Genomic DNA, 19,353 nt, shown 5'->3' with positions numbered 1-19,353 from the left:
TCTTAAGAACTTAATTCCAAAAGCTGGCAGAAAACAGCCTTTTGTAAGCAGTACCAGGTCAGGGCTGAGAATTGCCAGCAGGGTCCACCAGTCAAACCAGCAGAGGGCCACAGCCATAAAGCCCCTTATGCACTGATGGTGGTGGCCCCTCCTCTTTGTAGGCTGCCCATTTGCCCCCCTGTGGGTTCATGGTGCAGGCAGGATAGCTACTCATTCATAAACCTACAACTGTCAACTACTACTGTGCTACCGCATCCCAAAGCAAATCCACAAACATACAACGCAAGCACCTGTCACCAGCAACAATATTTAATGCAGCAAATCGTGGCAGTAGTCTCTGAAAGTCCTGTTACTGGTTGTGCAGCCGCTTGGCCACGGGCTCCTCCTGCTTCAGCCATCGCTCCAAGAGTCCTGTGGCACCTCTCTTGGTGGGGAGTGGGCTCTTCTGCAGGAACTGGTTGGACCACTGGGGCACATCTGACTCTGTCTTTTGGGGTGTTTTGGGGTCTTCCTTTTTGGGTGACTTTGTGGCCAGCCATTGCATCATCTTCTGGCTACTACGACTTGCCTTGGGCTCCTAGGACAAAGAACGCTCAAACCACCCAGCTCTAGCTTTTAGGAAAACATCAACTCCAAGGGAAGAAACAGGGGTAGAGGCACTAGGTACTGACCCAGGCTTAGAAAATGTTATTAAGAGGGGCGCCTGGGTGGCTCAGTCGGTTAAGCGTCCGACTTCAGCTCAGATCACGATCTCACAGTCCGTGAGTTCGAGCCCCACGTCAGGCTCTGGGCTGGGCTCAGAGCCTGGAGCCTGCTTCCAGTTCTGTGTCTCCCTCTCTCTCTGACCCTCCCCCGTTCATGCTCTGTCTCTCTCTGTCTCAAAAATAAATAAACATTAAAAAAAAAAAATGTTATTAAGAGCCAGATGGGGATGACTGGTCAGGAGTGAGGGGAAGGAAGGAGCAACCGAGTATGCTCCAAGGGGTACAAACAGGCAGGGACCAGCTCTCAGAGCAAGCTTCACATATAAGGTGTGTGGGACTGGTCAGAAAAGAGAGTTGATGAGCATTTCAAACAGGTGCAGAGAAAGAAGCTTTCTTAGGGAAGAGGATGTAGTTCAGTGAGAGCAGGCTGAGCGTGGGGAAATGACACTGGAGAGGTATGGCTTTGAAGAGTCACCATGATTAAGGATTCAGCTAAGGCTGAACAGGCTGACTTGTTTCCCCGCTGGGCAGCCTCTCCTTGACCAGCCTGCTCCCTCCTGCTCTCTCACACCTGCACCCCAACGCTGAACTGAAGGTTCTGAATTTGCATAATGCCACCTCTCCATAATGGGAGTTCTTCAGGAGTAAAGACCATGACAGAAATGGAGCAGAGACTAGTACAAAATGAATGCGTATCATTACATTTTTAGAGACATCTAAGAAATAAAAGATCAGGGTTTCAGGAGTTTGCAAAGAACTGCGACAAAAGAAAAAGATGACACAGAGTATGGAAAACGTAGAAACCTGAATAAAAATGGGGGGGGGGGAGCTGTTTTGTAATCATTGTCCTTAACACTTCTCAGGCATTCTAAGATGTCTATTCTTGGAACACTCAGCCATGTCCTACTTTTTTTTTTTTTTTTTTTTACTTTATTTTTGAGACAGAGAGAGACAGAGGATGAACGGGGGAGGGTCAGAGAGAGAGGGAGACACAGAATCTGAAATGGGCTCCAGGCTCTGAGCTGTCAGCACAGAGCCCGATGCGGGGCTCGAACTCACGGACTGCAAGATCATGACCTGAGCTGAAGTAGGACGCCCAACCGACTGAGCCACCCAGGCGCCCAGCCATGTCCCACTTAAGTCCCTCTGTGCCACCTGGAAACAGTTGCTACTCCTAAATCTTCATCCCCAAATATTGGCAAAAGCCAGTTTTTTGCTCTGGAACTTCTGTTCCCACTGGAGGCCTTTGGTCTGCTCACCTTCCCTTGAAAATACAACTGGATCCTTGCCAATTCTAAAAAGTTAAAGTTCAGGGCAGGAATGTTCTCAAATCCTCCTAAAGGAGTACAAGGATTGGAACTCCTCCAACTTGTAGTTGGGAAAGCAGATACAGAAAAGAGAAAAAAAACTACACAGCTGGGAGGCAAAGATACAATTATGGACAAGGATTCCTTTGTCTTTCTTATAATCACCCTCTAGATTAGGAATCTTCAAACTTGGCTTATCAGACTTACTTAAGAAGCTTCTTAAAGACACAGAAGCCCAAGCCCAGCCCTGAATACTGACTCAATACGTCTAGATAGGATCCAGCATTTACATTTTGAAAGAGCTCTCCTGAGGAGTCTGAGTCACAGCCAGCTTGGAGAATCACTGCTCTGTTCAACCTTGCCATACCCAAGGAAATGTGAGCATTGGGTGTTTTAAATTAGAGCTAATTGTTGTGTGCCTGGGTGGCACAGTCGGTTAAGCATCCAACTTTGGCTTAGGTTTGTGAGTTCGAGCCCTGCTTTGGGTGAGCCCCACTTTTCTCTCTCTCTCTCTCTCTCAAAAAAATAAATAAATAAAAATAAATAAATAAATAAATAAATAAATAAATAAATAAATAAATTAAAAAAACATAAAGCTAATTGGGAAAGGCCGTATCCTAAAAGAAAAAGATATCTTGACAGAAGACAGAAAGCTCAGAAAGGACTGTCAGAATCACAGGCCCCTACCTTTTTGACCAGTAGGCTGATAGGAGTCACACATTCAGGAGTGTTGTTCCCGGAGTCGTTCACCACGGAGGAGACTGCATGGAAGGTGATATTCTCTGTGGGGTGGATTAACTTCAGAGCTTCCTGAGTTGAGACCTCACCAAAGTCAAGCCATTTAGAGACTTCCTCCTCTCCATCTAATATGGCAGGCATCCTAGCCAGTGAGGTAGAGACATTAGTTGGCAGGTAGAGTAGAGTGAGGGTAGGGACAGAAGGGAGACTTGAGTCAGTGCAAATCATCCTAAGGAGAAGCTCGTCCTTCCTCTGCACCTCACGTGCTGATTGTTGCCATGTGCTCCTTGACCACAACTTGACAGGGCACGAAATTCACCACGAGGAGAACGAGCTTACACAGGTTTATGGCAAAGACAGTGAATGGTGCTATGATTGGATCCAGAGCACTCCAGTGTACATGCTAACCAACTGGTAAACTTCCCACGATGCCTCAGCCAAGAATTAAAGGGAAATTAAAGGGAAAACTTACAATATTAATCTCTAGATTTACAGTATGAAAGAGTTATTCCCATAATTGTGAACTACGCCTATGTCTCAGAAGGCAAAATGGCTGCCTAAGATGCCTCCTGGGACCCAGAAGATGTTAGGAATAATTTTCTCAGCAGTGATACAGAAGTTAATTGCAGGAGGAGGCTATACGTTGGATCAAATTGTTCAATCCTGATTAAATACATACCTATTATAAATGCATGTCTTGAAGGAACAACACTTCAAAGGCAGAAAGACATGCCCCAGGATTTAAGACCGCAAAAGATCATAAATTTTAAATAATCTTCCTTTCATTTCATAATAGCTCATAAGCTACAACTTTTCCAACACTCATTTCCAGAAGCAAATTTTTCTAAGGTAAAGTGCCATATTTAATGTAATATCTACATAGACAACAATAGTACTGTTTTTAACATACAGATCCCTATTATTTCTTCATGTGTTCCTGACCAATTTTTAGGTGTTGCCCCTTAAAACCCCACTTTTCTCATAAGTTCTTGGGTTTACACTGTACAGTTTTGCATAGTGTGACTTTTAGGAACACATGTCATATTATAGCGAGACTGACTGTAACTGTATTTTGCAAAACAACTGCTACTCTCTAAATTTGTGCATACAGGGGCACCTGGGTGGCTCAGTCGGTTGGGCGTCCGACTTCGGCTCAGGTCACGATCTCACCGTCTGTGGGTTCGAGCCCCGTGTCGGGCTCTGTGCTGACTGCTCAGAGCCTGGAGCCTGTTTCAGATTCTGTGTCTCCCTCTCTCTCTGACCCTCCCCTGTTCATGCTCTGTCTCTCTCTGTCTCAAAAATAAATAAATGTTAAAAAAAAAAAAAAATTGTGCATACAGAAACACTGAATCCAAAAGCTACCTATCTAAAAGCAGGAAACAAATCTTCCTCTGAATCCTTTTGGACCCAGGGATAAGATCTGTGACTTGCCTAGGGTGAATGTCATTCAAGCTTTTGCAGGAATCTACTGTGATGATGGTGTAGGAATACAGGAGGTCTCCTCCTTCTGGGGGCTCCCAGCAGTCAAAGATCCCCGCCATTGTCAGCAGCCTCCAGTTGTCCCAGACTTTCTTCCAGTGCTCAGGACTCTCTACAACATCAGTGCTACCTGACTGGAAGCAAAATATGTGGACAGATTAGATATTCAGCAGCCCCCTCCTACACACAGTTGGGTACTACTATAGACTTAACATGACAATGTTTAGAGGTACTTCAGCCCATGTGTTATTAACTGTTCTTGATCCACTGTTGTCAAAAGAAAGAGGTTTGGTGGTAAGTACCCACTGAAGCTATGGATTTATGGCTCCTTAATGCTTTCAGAATACAAACCAATACCATCAGTAGGCATTCAGGTCTTCCAGGATCTAGCCTGTCATTCCCCTCCACCCTAACAATAAGAAAAAAAGCTAGGAGAGGCACCTGGGTGGCTCAGTCAGTGATCTCACGGTTTTGTGAGTTTGAGCCTCATGTTGGGCTCTGTGCTGACAGAGCAGAGCCTGGAGCCTGCTTTGGATTCTGTGCTTTCCTCTCTCTCTGCCCCTCCCCCACTCACACTCTGTCTCTCTTTCTTTCAAAAATAAATAAACATGAAAAAAAAGAAAAAAAGCTAGGAGTACCTGGGTGGCTCAGTCAGTTAAGCATCCAACTTTGGCTGAGATCCTGATCTCAGGGCTTGTGAGTTCGAACCCCACATCAGGCCCTGTGCTGACAGCTCAGAGCCTGGAGCCTGCTTCGGATTCTGTGTCTCCCTCTCTCTCTGCCCCTCCCGTTTGTGCGCTTGCTTTCTCTCTCTCTCTCAAATATTAACATTAGAAGAAAAAAATATATATAAAAAAAGAAAAAAGCTAGATAATCTACAAAAATCATAACTTGAAAAAAATTCATCAGAAAACTGAGGTCACTGGGCAACAAACTGGCCTGAACTTTACAGAAAGACAGGGGCCTCCAAGGGAAGACAAGACATAAGTACTGGCTTACTGATGGCAATAGGAGTAAGACAAGGCCTTCATTCAGACAAAATTATTACCGAATTGTTTAAAAGCACTGTGTGGGCTAGCCTGGGAGTCTAGAACCCGTGGGAGCTGCAGACATCAGGGACTTTGCATCAGCTTGCAGACTCTTCTCCACGAACCTTCCTAGCTGCTCACAAGAAAGATGGAGGCAGAGCAGGAGACTAGAGAAAGCCTTCCTTGCTGGTATGCGCCTAGAGGAGGGGAGCTCTCCTGCATCAGGAAAGGAGTGAAGTCTCACCCAATCATTTCTCCTCTAAGGAGCAAAAGCCTTAAGGGGCCAGAGTCTGGGTTATAAACCCTATTGACCATAAGATACAGGTATAGACCCACTGAGTCTGGGGATGGGTGAAAGAAAAATCCCTCTACTCTCCTGGGGAAAGAGCAGGATCCCTGAGAAAGCCTGAGCCTGACAGTTCTGAGATTTGAGGCTGTATGAAGACAATAAAGAATGCTCTCCCACCCTTTAGATCAGCAAGCACCACATGGACAGCAACAGCAGCCTAATTCTGGGGAAGCAGCAAGAGCACAGACAGAGCCTCTCCACAGCACAGGCTCAAAGGGAAGTACTACAGTGGAAGGAAGCAGGGCTACTGAGAAAAACTCTCTGGAAAATCACCCTTACCATGAACACAAAACGGCACAGAGAAATTTAAAACCTGTAATGAACAAAGGTAATCGTATGAACAAAACCAGTTCAGCTCCTGATAAGATCAACTCAACCTCATACATTACCCTATTAGAAGGATAAGTGTATCCATTTCCAGGCAAAAATTTATCTCAGCCTGTATGTCTGGCAATCAATCAAAAATTACAAGATCGGGGGTGCCTGGGTGGCTCAGTCAGTTGAGCATCTGACTTCGGCTCAGGTCATGATCTCACCTTTGTGAGTTCGAGCCCCACGCCGGGCTCTGTGCTGACAGTGCACAGCCTGGAGCCTGCTTCAGAATCTGTCTCCCTCTCTCTCTGCCCTTCCCCTGTTCACACTCTGTCTCTCTGCCTCTCAAAAATAAATAAACATTAAAAAAAATTTTTTTTAATTACAAGATGGGGTGCCTGGGTGGCTCAGTCAGTTGAGCATCCGACTCTTGATTTGGGATCAGATCATGATCCCTGGGGTTGTGAGATCGAGCCCTACACTGGGGTCCATGCTAAGTGTAGAACCTGCTTAAGATTTTCTCTCTCTCCCTCTGCCCCTCTCCCCTGCTTGAATTCTCTCTCAAATTTAAAAAAAAAAAAAAAAAAAAAAAAAAGCCAGAAAACAAAATGAACTGTCAAGGGATATAGAAATCAACAGAACCAGACTCAAGACACCACTTTCCCCAAATGCTCAACTATCAGAGGGAATTTAAAATAAGTTTAATTAGAGGCCCCTGGGTGGGCTCAGACAGTAGGCATCTGACTTCAGCTCAGGTCATGATTTCATGGTTTTTGAGTTTGAGCCCTGTGTCAGGCTCTGTACTGACTGCTCAGAGCCTGGAGCCTGCTTGCTTCAGATTTTGTGTCTCCCTCATCTGCCTCTTCCCCATTCACGCTTTGTCTGTCTGTCTGTCTGTCTGTCTGTGTTTCTCTCTCAAAAATAAACATTAAAACATGTTTAGTTAATATGTTAAAGGATCTTGGGGCACCTGGGTGGCTTAGGCATCTGACTCTTAATCTCAGCTCAGGTCATGATCTTGGCATCATAAGTTCACATTCCGTGTTGGGTGTGAAGTCTACTTAAAAAAAAATGTTAAAGGCTCTTGTAGAAAAGGTGAACAGCATAAACAGTTAAGAAATGTTGGCAAAATAAGAAAATATCAGTGAACTTAAAAACTTGACAGTAAAAACTACCCAAACTAAAACACAGAGATAAAATAAAATACACAGAACACTGAAGAACTATGGGACAATATCAAATGGTCTAACGTGCAATTAGAATCACAGAATGTGAAGAGAAATGAGTAAGAAGAAATATCTGAATATACAATGGCTGATAATTTACCAAAAATTATGAGAGACATCAAACCACAGATAGGAGGAAGCTCAGTGAACATGCCAAACATACAAACGCACAAAACTAAACACATTATATTAAAACTGCTAAAAACCAATGGGAAATGTTGAAGGCATTAGGGAAAGAGGAGTGATAGAAACACATTACAAATGGAAGAAAAAAGACAAAAATTAGAGTAGACTTCTCAAAAAAACCCTAGAAGAGCCAGAGCCTACGGAGTACTTTTTTTAAGTGCTGGAAAAAAACCAAAAGACTGCCAACCCAGAATTCTATACACAGTGAAAACACCGTTCAAAAATGGAAATAGTGGGGGTACCTGGGTGGCTCAGTCGGTTAAGCATTTGACTCTTGATTTTGGCTCAGATCATGATCTTACGGTTGGTGGGTTCAAGTTCCGGGTCGGGCTCTGTGCTCATAGCTTAGAGCCTGGAGCCTGCTTCAGATTCTGTGTGTGTGTGTCTCTCTCTGCCCATCCCCCACTTGTGCTCTGTCTCTCTCTTTCTCTCAAAAAAAATGTAAGAAAATGTGTATTACAGAATAGCTACCAAAAGCATTTTTATTCTATTTTTGTTTTTTAACTAAACGAAGCTTTTTATATTTTATCTTACTTATTTTTAAATTTTATTATTTTTGAGAGTGCATGTGTGTAAGCAAGCAGGGGAGGGGCAGGGAGAGAGGGGAAGAAAGAATCTTTTTTTTAATGTTTATTTATTTTGAGAGTGAGAGAGAGCTCAAGTGGGGGAGGAGCAGAGGGAGGGAGAGAGAGAGAGAGAGAATCCCAGGCAGACTCTGCATTGTCAGTGAGGAACCCAATGTGGGGCTCGAACCCACGAACCATGAGGTCACAACCTGAGCTGAAGTTGGATGTTTAACCGACTGGACACCCACCCAGGTGACCCACAAAAACTTATTTATTTAAAATTTTTTTGAGAGAGAGCAGGGGACGGGGTAGAGGGAGAAAGAGAGAGTATCAAGTAGGGTCTGCATTGTTAGCACAGAGCTTGTCACAGGGCTTGATTCCACGACCCTGGGATCACGACCTGAGCTGAATTTTAAGAGTTGTATGCTTGATCAACTGAACCACCCGGATGCCCTCCAAAAACAATTTTTAAAATTTTTTTTAAATGTTTATTTAGATTTGAGAGAGAGAGCGAGCGTGTGCACAAGCAGGGGAAGGGCAGAGAGAAAGGGAGACAGAATCCAAAGCAGGCTTCAGGGCTCAAACCCACAAACTGTGAGATCACGACCTGAGCCGAAGTCGGATACCTAACCGACTTAACATTTTTTTTTTTTTTCAACGTTTATTTATTTTTGGGACAGAGAGAGACAGAGCATGAACGGGGGAGGGGCAGAGAGAGAGGGAGACACAGAATCGGAAACAGACTCCAGGCTCTGAGCCATCAGCCCAGAGCCCGACGCGGGGCTCAAACTCACGGACCGCGAGATCGTGACCTGGTTGAAGTCGGATGCTTAACCGACTGCGCCACCCAGGCGCCCCAACATTTTTAAAAGAAGTAAAAGTAAGCAGCCAACAGTGGAGACGAAATGGAATCATAAAAAGTACTGAATCCAAAAGCAGCCGGGAAAAACATGAGAAAAGGAAAAACGAGCTAATGAAAACAACTAGCAAACTAGCAGAATGCTGAATTTTTAACCCCACCAGATTGCTAACTACACATCAAGTGCAAATCTTCTAAATGTTACAAAGTTCCCTCCTCTGGGAAGCCTTCTGAGACGCCCCAGGCTCAGTTACGTGCTGTCTTCTGTGCCGCCATAACCTCACAAGCATGCCTTCAGTGAGCATTCACCGCTGACCTGCAACTGTTGACTGGTGTGTGTCTTGGTAATCGAGTATCAAGGGCACAAATCCTGTCTCACTGAACTTCCAGGAGGCTAGTAGCAGGACCATATACAATCGTATGTGGTTAATGAAAGTCCAGTGAACAGATACATTTTTATAGGTAAGAAAAACTGTGTAGGACTGAAGGAAGTCCCATCCTAATCCACACAAATGCCTTGTAGTCTCTCAAGAAGAGTGTCCGAGGAAATTGCAATTTTAAGATAGGAAATTCCTAAAGATGGAAAAGCTAAGCACTAGGAATCTTTTGGAGTGGATTACTCTAGAGAGCCCCAGAATTCTGACTTACTAGTAATTCAATTTAATTTAATTAATTTATTTATTTATTTTCAAAGGTTTTATTTTTAAGGAATCTCTATACCCAATGTGGGGCTTGAACTCGCAACCCTGAGATTGAGTCACATGCTCCACTGACTGAGCCAGCCAGGCGCCCCCCATAATTTGCAATTTTAACAAAGCAAACTGCAGTGAGAACGCAAAGGCTTTAGCAGTATTAGAGCAGTAAATCTGTAAATCTGATTAAAATGAAAACATGATGTTGGCACATCTGATTTGTTTTCAATCTCCTCATAATGTTATGTGAACAGGCTAAATTTACCATTTGTCTTAAAATGAAAGTTCTAGGGGCGCTTGGGTGGCTCAGTTGGTTAAACGTCCGACTTCGGTCAGGTCATGATCTCACAGTTTGTGAGTTCGAGCCCCACATTGGGCTCTGTGCTGTCGGTTCAGAGCCTGGAGCCTGCTTCGGATTCTGTGTCTCCTTCTCTCTCCACCCTTCCCCTGCTCATGCTCCGTCTCTCTGCCTCTCAAAAAATGAATAAACAGTAAAAAAAAAAAAAAAATTAAAAAAAAAATGAAAGTTCTACGAGGAAAATGTTAAGTATAGAGTTACCATGTGACCTGGCCAATTCACCCCTAGGTATAAACTTGAGAAATTAAAACATACCCATGTAACAACTTGTACACGAATGTCCATAGCAGCCTTATTTATAACCATCAAAAGTAGAAACAACCCAAGTGTCCATCAACTGGTGAATGAATAAACAAAATGTGGCCTTTCCATATAATGGACTATTACTCAGCCATAAACAAGCAATTAAATAGTGACACATTCTATCACATGGATCAACCTTGAAAACCTTATACTGAGTAGAACAAGCCAAATACAAAAGACCACATATTATACGACTCCAAATATATTAAATGTCCAATTAGGCAAATCTATAGCGACTGAAAGATTCGTGGTTGCCAGGACTGGGAAGAATAGGGAATGGACAGTGACAGATAACAGATATGGCATTTCTTTTGGGGGCAATGAAAATGTAATATTAGACAGCAGTGATGGTTGCACAACTTTGACTATACTACAAAAACCACTGACTTGCATCCTTTAAAAAGGTGAATTTTATGGTGAATTATAGCTCAATAAGGCAGTTATGTCAAAAAAAACCCACAACTCTATGAGGAAAGATACAAAATGTCCTTTCTTGCATCGGTTTCTCTGTCCCTTTCCAAACTGTGAATGCTGTTGACAATACCTCTTCTGTTTTGGCTTGGGGGAAATAGATGAAGTACGGCTGCTTTTGGCTTGTTCCCAGACGTCTCTGCCACTCGTAGAATCCATCTGCTAAGACGACACAGCGTCTTCCCTTTCCAAGAGGGACCTGAGGAAAAACGTGAGCAAGATACAGTCTTGGTGACAGAATGTTTCATGTACTTGAGTGAAAAATCTCACATCCACCAATGTGTGACCTTAATTATTTAATGTCTGTGCCTCACTTTCCTTATGCATAACTTCCTTATGCAGATGTTGAAAAGATTAAATAATGTACTCCAGCCCCAGCTGTCATTTGATTATAAGTGCATGAAAACCTCCAAGTGAAAACTGTCTAGTTGTCATTTTCTCTCTCTCTCTCTCTCTCTCTCTCTCTCTCTCTCTCTCAACCTAGTCAACCTACAAAATATGAGAAGTAATAGTTTTGTTTTAAACCACTATGTGTTGGCATGATTTATCATGCAGTAATATGCATAACCACCCTCAACATTATTCGCGACTGGGAACACACTTTCCAGCAGATCCTTATTTTATTTCTCAGGTGTATAAGATACTAACAACTCTGTCGGAAAACAGAACAGAATATGTGCCTTTTCTCTAGACCAGCTACCTACCTTGAAGGACCGTTTCTCCATTATGGTATCACTACGACAGTTGGTAGTGTTGAACTGAAGTTTGGAAGGATCATCCTCTTTGAACCAAGATGGGACCAAGCCCCATCGCATGGGAGCAATGATACGCTCAGATGGGTCTGCACCCTGCCATGGGAAAAGATTAAGATCCAGTGAGTAGAGCATAATGAAATTTACAAAACCAAATTTGGCACATGCATTATGTTACTATTAATATCAAAATACAATAAGTACAGAGAAGAACATTAAAAGGGAAGATCTATTTGAAAAACAATTTTAATGATTTATCTATCATGATGTGAGTAACTTGAACTCTTCAGCAATTGACGTTCTTTAGCATTTATTAGAATGTAAGACATACTGCTTGGGTAGGGTGGGGGATACAAAGAAGTTTAGTCCCTGTAAACTTTGAATTAGTGCCTGCTATGAGAGAGAGAGAGAGTGCTAGGCCTAGCAGTTCATGTGGTTCCAGCTCTTAAAAAGCACATACTACAGAGGAGCTGGGGTGGCTTGGTTGGTTGAGTGTCCAACTCTTGATTTTGGCTCAGATCATGATCCCAGGATTGTGGGATCGAGCCCCACGTTGGGTTCGGCACTGAGCATGGAGCCACTTAAAGCTCCTCTCTCTCTCCTTCTCTACACCACTCACACTCTCTCTCTAAAATAAAAATAAATAAATAAGTCAGCACATGTTACAGACAACGATAATACAATGAGGGACATGCTAGGATGAGGGATGCTCAGGGTGCTGTGGGGGCACATAGAAGAGTGCTTAACTTCAAAGGACTTGCACGATGACATATGAGGCCACAAAGACATAAAAACATTAATAATATAATATACAACAAAACATTAATAATGTAAGATACAATAGGCTAAGGGCCATAGAAGTGGTACATACAAGAGGTGCCTGGGTGGCTCAGTCGGTTGAGCATCCGACTTCGGCTCAGGTCATGATCTCACAGCTCGTGGGTTCGAGCCCCGTGTCAGGCTCTGTGCTGACAGCTCAGAGCCTGGAGCCTGCTTCCGATTCTGTCTCCCTCTCTCTCTGTCCCTAACCCACTCTCATTCTGTCTCTGTGTCTCTCAAAAATAAATAAACATTTTTTTAAAATTAAAAAAAAAAAAAAGAAGTGGTACATACAAGGAGTCACAAAGGAGTTCAGCAGAGAGTGATCCGTGAGAGATGGAATGGAAAAGTATCAGCTCCTTAGAAGAGGCAGAAAGGACAGGGGTGGGGTAGTTCTTAAATTGGATCCCACAAGAGGTACAAAATGCAGACAAAGAAGAGAATGGGAGGGAAGACCAGATATGAAATTAAACGAACATGGGTGGCTGGCTGGCTCAGTTGGAGGAGTGTGCAACTCTTGATCTTGGGGTCATGAATTCCAGCTCTACACTGGTTGTAGAGATTACTAAAAAAGTAACTAAACTTAAAAAAAAATTAAATGAACAAAGAGGCAATGTCAAGAATGTGTAGGAAGTGGTTTTGTGCAGAAAAGTTATAGCAAGTCCAAGGATGCTATTTTCAGGAAGGCCTGCTTACAAGGTTGGCCCTTAGCATCTGGGACCTTGGATTTTGAGTGTTCCCCTTTTCCTAACAGATACAGGATGGTTCACTGTACCTAGTCTGTACAAAAATGAGGTTTATGCTGAACATCTGCTTTCCTTTTTAGACTCTGGAATTTAGGTACTTGCTAGGCAGAGTACCTAATAAAAACCCTGGGCTTTTAGTTTCTAATGGATTGCCCCAGGCAGAAACACCACACATTACTGTATTTTTCATTGCTGGAGAAGAATATTTCCTGGTATATCTCCTCACAGGAAGGAGAGAACCTACGGAAGCCTATGCATGGATTTTTTTCCAGACTCCTACTTATGTCTCTTTCCCTTGCTAATGCTATTGCATATCTTTTCACTGTAATAAACCTGAGCCTTATATGCTAAGTCCTTCTAACCGAATCTCCAAATGTGGGGGTACTCTTAGGGGCCTCTGACACATAGTCATTACACTTTATTGGGGTAATTGGCCCCTTGAGACTTTGATGAAATCTACAGATTAAAATGCACACACGCGCGCACACACACACTATTCTATGTGGTGTGGTACAATACAGGTTGGAAGAGACCATAAGCAGAGAGTGAATTCTATTACTCAGCCATAAACAAGCAATGAAGTAGTGACACATTCTATCAAATGGATCAACCTTGAAAACATTACACTGAGTAAAATAAGCCAGATATCTCTGACAACTCAGAGCCTGGAGCCTGCTTCAGATCTTGTGTCTCCCTCTCTCTCTGCTCCTCCTGCTCATGCTCTCTTTCTCTCTCTTTCTCAAAAATAAATAAACATTTAAATAAGTAAGTAAGTAAATAAAATACTAGCCAGCACTCTAGCACTATGCTTGGGAGCAATTTTTTAAGAGAGAATCCCAAGCAGGCTCTGCACTGTCAGCTCAGAGCCCCATGGGGGACTCAAACTCAGAAACCATGAGATCATGAGATCATAACCTGAGCCAAAGTCAGACACTCTGAGCCACCCAGCTGCCCAGCTTGGGGGCAATTTCAAACAGTGAAATCACCAACAAAATGCAGAGAAATGCAAGAAATAGCACTAAATCAACTCCAAGAAGAGTACTTGTTTACAATATAAGAGCTGAAACAAGAAGGTAGAGTTTTGCCTTACTCAACCTCAGCTGGGAATGTGTACTTTGGGTAATTCAAAATTTCTTCCTGTCTATATGTCTGTGAAAGACTTCAAAAGCGACATGAGTATTATTTTGGGGAATATACACAATTTTAGCAAGCAGACACATTTGCAAACATGAAATCTACTAATAATGAGTTTCAACTGTGCGTGTGTGTATACGTATGCACACGTGTGTATATTTTCCCACTTAAAGACAGAGGCAGTCTGGGTATACTGTATGCCAAGAGGCAGGAAAAAGAAAAGCAACTGATGAGCGTGCAACGTAACTAAGGAAAAGACTACCCTAGAAGAAATGGTAGTATAACTGAACTAACAGTTGACTTCGCTCCTTGGTGAGTTCCACATAGAGACTATACCAGGTGGAGTCACACAAAGGAAACTATTTGCAGCAAATAAGACGGGAGGAGGGAGTAAGATGGGGGAAGTGGAGATGGGGGTGGTGGTGACTGGGTTTTATTTTAGGGTTAGGATGAACATTCAGAAAGGAGAGCTTTGTCACTGCATGTGAAAGTGGACATAAGGCTGCACAGGTGTACTTAGAGAACATGCCTATACATGCAACCTATATTACATTAAAGAAGCCTGTGCTCCTTATAAGGAAGCAGAGGTAACTGTAGGACAAGGGGAAAGGGGTTAAGGGCAGGCTCAGGGACAGCAGTGTGTGAACTGCATGGGGCTAGGGCTCATTATTTCAGGTAAGGAATGCTGGACCTTGTTTACTTTTGAAACAGCACTGGGAGTTTTACCACTGGTATGGTTAGGCTACTTCCTGGACTGGTAGAGAGTGTTAGTTTTTGCATTCCCTTTTTTCCCTTAAAATCCTTAACTACAGGAGGTTTTTGTATTTCTTTGTAATTCTGACACCTCCTTTTGAAATTCTGCAAGAAGTGTGCTTAGGCAAGTGGAGCCAGTAGGGTGTAGATCACAGAAAATAGGTAGGGGCCTAAAATGACTTCTCTTGTGTCACCAAAGCTATGTCTCATCTTTCTTTTTCTGGGGGCCCCTCATTCTTTCTGTTTACAGTAGGGTAGACAATGAAAATCCAAGTGTTAATCTCATCTGAGATAGGAAGAGAAAGAAAGTATGAAAACAGAGCTTTTGTAAGTCCTCTTTTCCAGAATCAAATGTGCCTTCCAAGCCCCCTACCCAAAGCATAAATGAGAGAACATTATACAATGGTCAACTAAATGGATCCTCATCAGGAATCTGCAAGACAACAATACTCTAAATTTGAGATTCGCAACATGTGGCAAGTGTGACAATCCTTCCCCACCACCAAGATCTAGGGGGTAGAAATCTGGCGGGTAGAGGCCAGCAAAGCTGCTAAACATTCTGCAGTGCACAGGACAGCTTCCCACCACAAAGAATCTGGTGGTTAGAGGCCAGTAATGCTACCGGCATCTGGTAGGTAGAGGCCAGCAATGCTGATAAACACGCTGCAATGCACAGGACAGCTTTTCACAGCAAAGACTTTTCCCACCCAAAATGTTGATACTGCTTAGGTTGAGAAATCCTACTTTTACAAATCCCACTGATCACCTTTAATGCTAGTGTGTTCACTGGACGATTGAAAACTAAACCTAAACATGAGGCTGCCCCCTACTGGGAACAAGAAATAAAAGGTGGCTGAGAAGCCAAAATATTGAAAATATTGCTCAATATTAGTCATCTTTTTCCTCTACCCTTTTGGACTTGTGACCAGAACAGCTGGTAGAGCTGGGGTAGATAAATGAAAGAGGAAGTAAGCTGCAAATCAGTGGTTTCAAATGCAAATATTGCAATCTGTACACGTGTTGGCCGTTGATGATAAGGTTTAATGAACAGCTGAAATGATTCTAATTTTGTTTTACAATTTACAGGTTTGAGACAAATGGAACCTCAAATTTTATCAAAATTAGGAAACCCCAGCAATCTTAACAAAATTTATTAGAGATGTGGAATCAAAACACTACATCAGCAAATTCATACCACTGACGGAAAGAGAGGGCTACTTTTGCTAGAGGCTCCACCTTCCCCATTCCTAGTTCCAGGAAGCATCCACTGGAGTGGGGAAAGTGGTCTGGACCTCAGTCCCAGCTCTGTCCCTCATTTGCTGGGTAACCTAGGACAAGTCACAATATGTCTACACTTCTTTACATCTGCTAAAACAAATATTTTCTTCCAGCTGACATTCATTCTATAATTTTAAAGAGGTGATATAAAGAGAACCAAGGCTAAAAAAGAATAAGGACCACACATTTAATCCGTCTCTCTTTTCACTTCAAATTAGGTCTTCCTCTGAGACATGTTTAATTCTTTCCTTTCCAAGTTAAGATCCCCCATGATATTTATTTTGATTTCCCTCTCATAAAAAAATTTTTTTTTTTTTAGTTTCAACGGGGAGGTATGCACCCAGTAAAAATGGCTCAAGAATAAGCCATTTACTATTTCATTCAACAAAAAAGATCAATGTTATTTAGTATGGTTATTTCTTCTAAATATTATATTTTTGACAGAGAGAGAGAGAGAGAAAGAGTGCAACAGAGTGTGAGCAGGGGTGGAGCAGAAAGAGAAGGAGACACAGAATCTGAAGCAGATTCCAGGCTCTAGGCTGTCAGCACAGAGCCCGATGCAGGGCTCGAACTCAAGAACCGCGAGATCATGACCTGAACCAAAGTCGGATGCCTTAACCAACTGAGCCACTCGGGGGCCCATTTATTTCAAGTAATATAGAAATGAATCTTGACTACAATATTATCACAAGAGTTCTGAAGAGTAAGTAGCAAGGGTATAATTGACTTTATAAAGTGATTTAAGCATTATGGATCCAATAGAATAAATACCCATGATGGAAAACAATCATAATTTTTCATAACCTCTCAAGGGCATTTAAAATGCTTAGGACATGGAGAAACCAACCATTCATTTCTAGAATTAAGCATTTTATTTACTACATGCTAGCACTGGCACACAGTTGCATGCACACACGTGAACACACACATTCAGGAGATAAAGCAAAGAACCAAAACATGATTATGAATTATTGGTCACTCCAACACTACATGGGTAAATACTGTAGAAACAATGAGGTGGAATTAAACTTCAGATAACCAAACCAAATGAATCTGTTCCTAGTTTCAATAAAAGACAAAACATAAACCGACTGAAAACACAAGCAGAAAAAAATAGAAACTTCAACATTCAAGAAGCACCACAAGTGTTTCACATTAGCTAGCCTTAATCCTGTCCTAGGCCTAGAGATTCTGGTCCAACTGGGCTGGTAAGGGGCATGGAAATCTTTTTTTTTTTTCCAAAGGTACTCAAATAACCTTGATGATCAGTGAGGTTTGAAAGATGTGATCTTAAAAAACCTTCGAGGGGCGCCTGGGTGGCTCGGTCATTAAACGCGGGGCTCTGGCTCAGGTCACGATCTCAAAGTTAGTGAGTTCCAGCCCCATATTGCGCTCTGCGCTGACGTTCGGAGCCTGCTTGGGATTCTGTCTCTCTCTCTCTCTCAAAATAAATAAAAACATTAAAAAAAAAAAGTACTCAAATGGGGGGGGGGCGTGTTCAAATAAATTTGGCATGTATTATGACTAGCCTTCAACTGAGCCTGAAGAATAAATACGGAATCCTCTTCTAAGGTAAGAAGAAAGCGATAAAACTTCTTGCAGTGAGGTCCAGAGTGGTTCTCAACTGGGGATCAGACTATATGAGCAACGGCTGGTTTTCAAGTTCAATGTCCGGGGCTGAGCAGACGCCAAACCCTACAGAAGCGGATGGGCCGGAAGCTGGTGTGGCGCAGAGACCCGCGGTTACCTTCTCAAAGTGCAGACGTGACAAGAGCACGGGGCTGTTCGACTGAGGGCTCGTGTTGTAAGAGGGGCAGTACTTGTCGGGGTCCTTCCACTCGGGGAGCCGCTCCCGGCCCTGCCGGTCCCGATAGGCACACGCTCTCGCGAGCACATCTCTGGGCAGGTGACAGGAGGTTCGGCCGCACATCCTCCGGCGGGGCCCCGCACACCCTGAAGACTAGAGCACACCGGGGGTGGGTCGCACTCGCGTATTCACGGCCCTCTCTCCACGCCGCGCGGGCACCCATGCGCGGGGAGGCGGCCCGCAACGAGGTGCTATTCTTGCAGCTCAGCGGTGCGGCCAAGAAACACACGAGGCGGGGGGGGGGGGGGGGGGGGACGGGGACGGTCACAGCTGGAGCCACTTCCTCTGCGTGACCCTCCCCGGCCCCGCTCCTCCTCTCCCCTCAGGGCACCGACTGGGGCCTCCCGCCGGCTAAAGCTCCAGGACGGCAGCCGGCGCCGCCAGGGGGCCGGCCCTCCCGGAGGAGAGGTCCGGGGCCCCCGCGTCCCCGCGTCCCCGCCCGCCCCACCTCGCGGCTCCGCGCCCGGGCCGCGGGCCGCCTCGGCCGGCCGCCCCGCCTCTTCTCCATTCGGCCCCGGAGTCCCGCCTCGCCTCACCTCGTCTCACTTCGCCTCACGTCCACCTCCGCCCGCCTAGCCTCACCTCACGTTCACCTCCTCTAGGCCGCCCGCGACGCTCTTCCCCCGCGGGCGCTCGGGCTCGGCTGGCCAGCGCTCTAGGCTCCAGGCCCCACCCCCAGCCAGGTCAGCCCCGCCCCCAGCGACGGCGCCTAGCCCCGCCCCAACGCGCCTGGAGGTTCCCGTGGCGTCCAGCTATCTGAAAGTAGGGGGAGGGGGGAAGACTACCACTGGCTTTCGGGACTCCCCGGTTCTCAAAGCTCAGCTCTCCTCCGTAAAGGCCCACTCCCTCCCTGCCTTTGGGGACTCCCCGGTTCTTGAAGCTCAGCTCTCCTCCGTGAAGGCCCACTCCCTGCCGTAGGAATGGGGTGGGGCCCAGGGAGCGTGAGGTGTCCTGGTCTGTATAGTGGGAGCCGGAATTAGAGCACTGAGTCGTTGTAGGGATGATAACGGAACATTTGATTTACTTCGCAGTGAGGCCTCAGAGTTTGGGACAAACGTTGAGAAACCAGGAAAACTTACGTGAATCCTACAAGTCACTCTTAAACTTCAGTGGGCACCAGAATGTGACTTTCCAGGCCTTTGGCTACCTCCCCAACCCCAAATCTGAATTCCTAAGAGTCAGGCCTAGATTTTAGAAAACAGGCTTTGCAGGCCTGTTTCAGCCATGAAATTAGCAAAGCCGCCTGGCTTGAGTTTAAAAGGGCAGGCCTCTTGAGCCTGCTGCCTTGGGTCGTGAACCAAGGATTTCTGCATCTTCAGCCAATAGAGTGCTCTCTAAGGCCTGTCTGTTCTCTGTGCATTCACTGAACTGGGAGCAGGGAAACCCCAATGCACACTCCACCTCAAACCTCATGCTAGGTAATACC

At 44.5% G+C, this 19,353-nt stretch overlaps 1 protein-coding gene across 2 annotated transcripts; it reads right to left on the bottom strand.

Annotated features, from left to right (window-relative positions):
- Positions 1-293: 293 nt before the first annotated feature.
- Positions 294-18,617, bottom strand: HMCES (5-hydroxymethylcytosine binding, ES cell specific). Of its 2 annotated transcripts, none has more exons than XM_045493999.1 (7): positions 18,510-18,617; positions 17,808-18,013; positions 11,283-11,426; positions 10,652-10,777; positions 4,181-4,362; positions 2,699-2,891; positions 294-577 (listed from the first exon to the last, which is right to left on the bottom strand). In XM_045493999.1, exons 2-7 carry the CDS (start codon positions 17,988-17,990, stop codon positions 350-352), a joined length of 1,056 nt encoding a protein of 351 aa, XP_045349955.1. In that variant the 5' UTR covers positions 17,991-18,013; positions 18,510-18,617; the 3' UTR covers positions 294-349. The 2 variants fall into 2 exon arrangements, with proteins under 2 accessions (XP_045349955.1, XP_045349954.1); XM_045493998.1 differs by having other exon boundaries at positions 18,464-18,593.
- Positions 18,618-19,353: the final 736 nt, after the last annotated feature.

This window comes from Leopardus geoffroyi, chromosome A2, assembly GCF_018350155.1.
Source record: "Leopardus geoffroyi isolate Oge1 chromosome A2, O.geoffroyi_Oge1_pat1.0, whole genome shotgun sequence".
NCBI classification, from domain to species: Eukaryota; Metazoa; Chordata; class Mammalia; order Carnivora; family Felidae; genus Leopardus; species Leopardus geoffroyi.
Note: the sequence above shows the minus strand (reverse complement) of the source record. Positions and strands in the feature narration are given on the sequence as shown.